This window comes from Salmo salar, chromosome ssa07 (genome assembly GCF_905237065.1).
Source record: "Salmo salar chromosome ssa07, Ssal_v3.1, whole genome shotgun sequence".
In the NCBI taxonomy this organism is placed as follows: domain Eukaryota; kingdom Metazoa; phylum Chordata; class Actinopteri; order Salmoniformes; family Salmonidae; genus Salmo; species Salmo salar.
The window spans coordinates 760,001-767,869 of NC_059448.1; the positions used below are offsets into that span (position 1 = coordinate 760,001).

Genomic DNA, 7,869 nt, shown 5'->3' on the forward strand with positions numbered 1-7,869 from the left:
CTCTCTCTCTGTCTCTGTCTCTCTCTCTGTCTCTCTCTCTGTCTCTGTCTCTGTCTCTCTCTCTCTCTCTGTCTCTGTCTCTCTCTCTGTCTCTCTCTCTCTGTCTCTCTCTCTGTCTCTGTCTCTGTCTCTCTCTCTCTCTCTCTCTCTCTCTCTCTCTCTCTCTCTCTCTCTCTCTCTCTCTCTCTCTGTCTCTCTCTCTGTCTCTCTCTCTGTCTCTCTCTCTGTCTCTGTCTCTCTCTCTCTCTCTGTCTCTCTCTCTCTCTCTCTCTCTCTGTGTGTGTAGGATATGGCTGCATACCGCTCCGGTGCGAACGTTAAGCGGGTGCCGATGCGACCCGGTCCCGGTGGCTCGTCCGGTGTGATGCCCCACGCCGCGGCCGGTGACGACGACGACGATGACGACCTGGAGGACGATGACGACGAAGAGGACGATGACGAGTAGAGCTGTTAGTGTTCCAGCCTGTTGGATCGTGTGTTTTACCTCGCCCCTCCGCTCACCGGGTTTTTCACGCTTTTGAGACCTAAAAGTATAAACTCCGCCCACCCGGGGTCACGGCAAGCTAAAACACACCCAGTTCCAGAGGAGGAATCTGATTGGTTGGAAGGTTGTGTGTGTGTGTGTGTGTGTGTGTGTGTGTGTGTGTGTGTGTGTGTGTGTGTGTGTGTGTGTGTGTGTGACTGTGTGTGTGTGTGACTGTGCCTGTCAGTGACCCTAGAGGACTGGCCCTAGGTTCAAGGGTCAAAAGGTCATGGGTTAGTTAGAGCAGAGCTGGACCAGACACAACCCTTAGGGGACTTTTATATTATTACCGCGTAAACGATCGCTCGTCACCTTATTACATCTGTAACCCTGGTAACAGTTGCTACGGGCCGACATGTCCAATAGCAGAGCTCTGTTGAGGGGCTCGATCTCTAGGCTGTTGTTCCCATGGGGGGGGGTTGTGTTTGGACCAGGGGCTATAGGTCAATATTATCACAACGCTTTTTTAAAAAAAAACACACTGTCCCCGTTTTATTTTTTTAATTAAAAAAAAACAAATGTGTCCTGAAACCATATGTAGAAACTGACTTTTAATAACATTTTTATGATTCTGAAAATGAACGAGTGTTTTCTCTCTCTCTGTGTGTGTTTTCTCTGTGCTGCTGTACATGACACAATCTGACGTGTTTATTTTAACGAGACTGACCAGGTGAATCCAGGTGAAAAGCGATGAACCCTTACTGATGTTCACCTGTTAAATCCACTTCAATCGGTGTAGACGAAGGTGGAGGAGACGGGTTAAAGAAGGAATTTGTTAAGTCTTAAGACAACTGAGACGTGGATTGTGTTTGTGTGCCATTCAGAGGGTGAACGGGAAAGACAAAATATTTAAGTGCCTTTGAACGGGGTATGGTAGTAGGTGCCAGGTGCTCCGGGTTTGAGTGTCAAGAACTGCAATGCTGCTGGGTTTTTCACGCTCAACAGTTTCCTGTGTGTATCAAGAATGGTCCACCACCCAAAGGACATCCAGCCAACTGGACACAACTGTGGGAAGCATTGGAGTCAGCATGGACCAGCATCCTTGGAGTCAACATGGGGCCAGCATCCCTGGAGTCAACATGGGCCAGCATCCCTGGAGTCAACATGGGGCCAGCATCCCTGGAGTCAACATGGGCCAGCATCCCTGGAGTCAACATGGGGCCAGCATCCCTGGAGTCAACATGGGCTAGCATCCCTGGAGTCAACATGGGCCAGCATCCCTGGAGTCAACATGGGCCAGCATCCCTGGAGTCAACATGGGCCAGCATCCCTGGAGTCAACATGGGGCCAGCATCCCTGGAGTCAACATGGGGCCAGCATCCCTGGAGTCAGCATGGACCAGCATCCCTGGAGTCAACATGGGCCAGCATCCCTGGAGTCAACATGGGGCCAGCATCCCTGGAGTCAACATGGGGCCAGCATCCCTGGAGTCAGCATGGACCAGCATCCCTGGAGTCAGCATGGACCAGCATCCCTGGAGTCAACATGGGGCCAGCATCCCCGGAGTCAACATGGACCAGCATCCCTGTGGAACGCTTTCAACACCTTGTAGAGTCCACGCCCCGAAGAATTAAAGCTGTTCTGGGGTACAACTGAATATTATATGTTAATGTTTAGTCCACTCAGATGAAATAGGTCTAAAAGTACAGCTGAAGGTTATGTATTATAACACAGTCAAACAGAAGTAGAAGGTTTTGAGGTTGTAAAATATTTATTAAATACACTAGGAACATCAGAATGGCCATGCAGGCTGGCCACCAGGGGGCGCCACGGCCACCTACCAGTAGAATACAAACTTTTATCAAAATACAGTACAGCGATTCTCAAAACACACCCACACACCTCACTGATCACATATGCTACGACCTCTAATAACTTGCCTACGGCGCTCCTTAGGGCCCTTATAACCGGTTATAGGGTAATGTGGCTATAACCTCTGAAGAGTACTATTGCTTGTTTCCCCCCCCCCTCCCCAGGTGTTTTATTACTCAAAGAAATAATATATTTATAATCCAATAAATTAGTCATGCACTAACTAAATGGATATTATTGATGATCGATGGATATGTAGGATATCGATAGTTGGACCCCCCAAAAAAAAATAATAAATGTAATCACGTATTTCCACTTCAGTTACTAAACTCATGACTTCAGTAATCAATCATCACATTAAAAACAGCAGAGTCACAGAAAACGATTTAATAAATCACCGTGATTGATCCTTTTTTGGGGCGCCACCCTTCCTGATTGGTGGCCACACCGAAGTACGCGCGCTGTGGAGATGAATGCTTTGTCCTTTTTTCTACAACAGACTGGATGCGGAGGATTTAAATAACTAATATCGGAATAATATCATGGTTGAATTCAGTCAGAAAAAAAACCTTATTGATTGTTGACCTCGTAAGGTATCTCTGAGATTGTCCTTTCAGAATGACGTCCCTGATAACACTATTCACAATGACAGCTCACACACACACACAACTTTTAACGTAGACAAATTTATTCCAAAGAAAATCCTCTGGTTAGACCCCAGCCCCTTCCTCTTGACTATTGACTAGTTAAGTTAGTTGGGGAAGTGGACTAGTTAAGTTGTGTGTGTTGTGGACAGGGCTTATTGCACTCACAGTGACTCCTTCAGTCTCCCGGTGATCAATAACGCTGGTTCAGTCTCCCGGTTATCAGTAACTCTGGTTCAGTTCAAACACAGTCTCCTGGTGATCAATAACTCTGGTTCAGTTCAAACACAGTCTCCCGGTTATCAATAACGCTGGTTCAGTCTCCCGGTGATCAATAACTCTGGTTCAGTTCAAACACAGTCTCCCGGTGATCAATAACTCTGGTTCAGTCTCCCGGTGATCAATAACGCTGGTTCAGTCTCCCGGTGATCAATAACGCTGGTTCAGTCTCCCGGTGATCAATAACTCTGGTTCAGTCTCCCGGTGATCAATAACTCTGGTTCAGTTCAAACACAGTCTCCTGGTGATCAATAACTCTGGTTCAGTTCAAACACAGTCTCCCGGTGATCAATAACTCTGGTTCAGTTCAAACACAGTCTCCTGGTGATCAATAACTCTGGTTCAGTCTCCCGGTGATCAATAACTCTGGTTCAGTTCAAACACAGTCTCCCGGTGATCAATAACTCTGGTTCAGTTCAAACACAGTCTCCTGGTGATCAATAACGCTGGTTCAGTTCAAACACAGTCTCCTGGTTATCAATAACTCTGGTTCAGTTCAAACACAGTCTCCTGGTTATCAATAACTCTGGTTCAGTCTCCCGGTGATCAATAACTCTGGTTCAGTTCAAACACAGTCTCCCGGTGATCAATAACTCTGGTTCAGTTCAAACACAGTCTCCTGGTTATCAATAACTCTGGTTCAGTCTCCTGGTTATCAATAACGCTGGTTCAGTTCAAACACAGTCTCCTGGTTATCAATAACGCTGGTTCGAGTTCAAACACAGTCTCCCGGTTATCAATAACGCTGGTTCAGTCTCCCGGTGATCAATAACGCTGGTTCAGTTCAAACACAGTCTCCCGGTTATCAATAACGCTGGTTCAGTCTCCCGGTGATCAATAACTCTGGTTCAGTTCAAACACAGTCTCCCGGTGATCAATAACGCTGGTTCAGTTCAAACACAGTCTCCGGTGATCAATAACTCTGGTTCAGTTCAAACACAGTCTCCTGGTGATCAATAACTCTGGTTCAGTTCAAACACAGTCTCCCGGTGATCAATAACGCTGGTTCAGTTCAAACACAGTCTCCGGTGATCAATAACGCTGGTTCAGTTCAAACACAGTCTCCCGGTTATCAATAACTCTGGTTCAGTCTCCGGTGATCAATAACTCTGGTTCAGTTCAAACACAGTCTCCTGGTGATCAATAACTCTGGTTCGGTTCAAACACAGTCTCCTGGTGATCAATAACGCTGGTTCAGTCTCCAGGTGATCAATAACGCTGGTTCAGTCTCCCGGTGATCAATAACGCTGGTTCAGTTCAAACACAGTCTCTCAAACAAAGACCGATAGGCTACAAACTTGTATGAAGTGAAAAGTGTTCCTTTGTTTATATTAAACTGATCAGAGACTATAAATGTTCACTATAACGTTTTTCTCCTCAACATTTTTTCCTGTTTCAGTGCAAGTCAGATATTTTCCCATGATGCCTTTGGCTTTGTTGCGGCAGCAAACCTTTGACCTTTGCCAAACCCTGAGGATCAAAAAACGACCCGAGCAACGACCTACACAACACCCAGCATCCATTACCCTAACATTACCCTCTCTAAACCATCTCTCAATACTCCCCCTCACGACTTCTACCACCATTACCCTAACTCACATTATCATTGCCCTAACTCACATCAACCATTACCCTAACATTACCCTAACTCACATCATCATTACCCTAACATTACCCTAACTCACATCATCATTACCCTAACATTACCCTAACTCACATCAACATCATCATTACCCTAACAGTGTGTGTCTTCCGAGAGAGAGAGTAATGTTTTCTAGGCGGGAACAATGTGAGTCTGTGTGTGTCTGAGATATATAGAGAGAGATACAGAGAGAGAGACAGTGAGAGAGAGACAGATATAGAGAGTAATATTTTCTAGGCGGGAACAGTGTGAGTGTGAGAGAGAAGAGACAGTGAGAGAGACAGATATAGAGAGTAATGTTTTCTAGGCGGGAACAGAGTGAGTGTGAGAGAGAGAGAGACAGTGGAGAGAGACAGTGAGAGAGACAGATATAGAGAGTAATGTTTTCTAGGGAACAATGTGAGTCTGTGTGTCTGAGATATAAGAGAGATACAGAGAGAGAGACAGTGAGAGAGACAGTGAGAGAGAGACAGTGAGAGAGAGAGAGAGATATAGAGAGTAATATTTTCTAGGCGGGAACAGAGTGAGTCTGTGTGTCTGAGATATATAGAGAGAGATACAGAGAGAGAGACAGTGAGAGAGAGAGAGATATAGAGAGTAATATTTTCTAGGCGGGAACAGTGAGAGAGAGAGAGGATATAGAGAGTAACATTTTCTAGGCGGGAAACAGAGTGAGTCTGTGATTATGATTTGAGGAAGTCGGATATCGAGCTTGCGGGCTCCGTTCCTCGTCTCCGTGTGATGGGTGAAAATATGATCACATGATGAGAGAACGTGTGCAGCCTAGTCTCAATTTAACCTTATCCTCCGTACGTACTGGAGGCTGCTCTTCCCTCTTTAATCATGCCGGTTAGGCTACTCTGGTTTAACAGCAGGGTAGCAGCTTGCAGGGGTAGAGGCAGGGTAGAAGATGGCAGGGTAGTGGATGGCAGGGTAGCAGATTGCAGGGTAGAGGAAGGCAGGGTAGGAGATGGCAGAGTAGCAGCTGGCAGGGTAGTGGATGGCAGGGGTAGAAGAAGGCAGGGTAGGGAGATGGCAGAGTAGCAGCTGGCAGGGTAGCAGATGGCAGAGTAGCAGCTGGCAGGGTAGCAGATGGCAGAGTAGCAGCTGGCAGGGTAGCAGCTGGCAGAGTAGCAGCTGGCAGGGTAGCAGATGGCAGAGTAGCAGCTGGCAGGGTAGCAGCTGACAGGGTAGAAGCTGGCAGGTAGCAGCAGGCAGGGGTGGCAGCTGGCAGAGTAGCAGCTGGCAGAGTAGCAGCTGGCAGCGTAGCAGCTGGCAGCGTAGCAGCTGGCAGAGTAGCAGCTGGCAGCGTAGCAGCTGGCAGAGTATCAGCTGGCAGGGTAGCAGCTGGCAGCGTAGCAGCTGGGATCCTCTTTTCAGTGACACCCATCAACACTGCTTGGTTCCATATAGAAATGTCTGGGAACACATTTCACTCCACAAATCAACCACTGTTTGAGGAGCACCCAGCCCTCGCTGCGCGACAGGTGATATTCCACCCAGTACTCTGTATGGGCACTCCTACCCTGTTCCTGTATCTACCCAGTGCTCTGCTTATGGGCTCTCCTACCCTGTTCCTGCAGCTACCCAGTACTCTGTATGGGCTCTCCTACCCTGTTACTGTATCTACCCAGTACTCTGTATGGGCTCTCCCAACCTTGTTCCTGCAGCTACCCAGTACTCTGTATGCCATGGGGCCCTCCTACCCTGTTCCTTCAGCTACCCAGTACTCTGTATGCCATGGGCTCTCCTACCCTGTTCCTGTAGCTACCCAGTACTCTGTATGTCATGGGCTCTCCTACCTTGTTCCTGCAGCTACCCAGTACTCTGTATGGGCACTTCTACCCTGTTCCTGCAGCTACCCAGTACTCTGTATTCCATGGGCTCTTCCAACCTTGTTCCTGCAGCTACCCAGTACTCTGTATGCCATGGGCCCCTCCTACCCTGTTCATCTACCCAGTACTCTGTATGTCATGGGCGCTCCTACCTTGTTCCTGCAGCTACCCAGTACTCTGTATGCCATGTGCTCTCCTACCCTGTTCCTGCATCTACCCAGTACTCTGTATGGGCACTGCTACCCTGTTCCTGCAGCTACCCAGTACTCATGCCATGGGCTCTCCTACCCTGCAGCTACCCAGTACTCTGTATGGGCTCTCCTACCTTGTTAGTGCATCTACCCAGTACTCGTATGCCATGGGTCTCCTACCTTGTTCATCTACCCAGTACTCTGTATGCCATGGGTTCTCCTACCCTGTCCATCTACCCAGTACTCTGTATGCCATGGGCTCTCCTACCCTGTTCCTGCAGCTACCCAGTACTCTGTATGCCATGGGTCTCCTACCCTGTTCATCTACCCAGTACTCTGTATGCCATGGGCCCGGTCCTACCCCTGTTCATCTACCCAGTACTCTGTATGCCATGGGTTCTCCTACCCTGTTCATCCACCCAGTACTCTATGCCATGGCCCTACCCTGATCCTACATCTACCCAGTACTCTGTATGGGCCCTCCTACCTTGTTCCTGCAGCTACCCAGTACTCTGTATGCCATGGGCCTCCTACCTTGTTCCTGCAGCTACCCAGTACTCGCATGCCATGGCTCTTCCAACCTTGTTCCTGCAGCTACCCAGTACTCTGTATGCCGCGGGCCCCTTCTACCCTGTTTATCTACCCAGTACTCTGTATGCCATGGGCTCTCCTACCCTGATCCTACATCTACCCAGTACTCTGTATGGGCCCACCTACCTTGTTCCTGCAGCTACCCAGTATTCTGTATGGGCTCTCAACCTTGTTCCACCGCAGCTACCCAGTACTCTGTATGGGCTCTCCAACCTTGTTCCTGCAGCTACCCAGTACTCTGTATGGGCCCTCCAACCTTGTTCCTGCAGCTACCCAGTACTCTGTATGGGCTCTCCAACCCTGATCCTACATCTACCCAGTACTCTGTATGGGCCCTCCAACCTTGTTCCTG

General features: G+C 48.5%; 1 protein-coding gene across 1 annotated transcript in view; it reads left to right on the forward strand.

The window, feature by feature from the left end:
• The window catches only part of LOC123743717 (high mobility group protein B2), a 19,543-nt gene extending 18,423 nt beyond the window's left edge, over positions 1 to 1,120 (forward strand). The window contains exon 6 of the mRNA XM_045721378.1: positions 287 to 1,120. Coding sequence (XP_045577334.1) covers positions 287 to 445 — 159 coding nt within the window. The 3' untranslated portion in view covers positions 446 to 1,120. The remainder of the gene's footprint in view (positions 1 to 286) is intronic.
• The last annotated feature ends 6,749 nt before the right edge of the window (positions 1,121 to 7,869 follow it).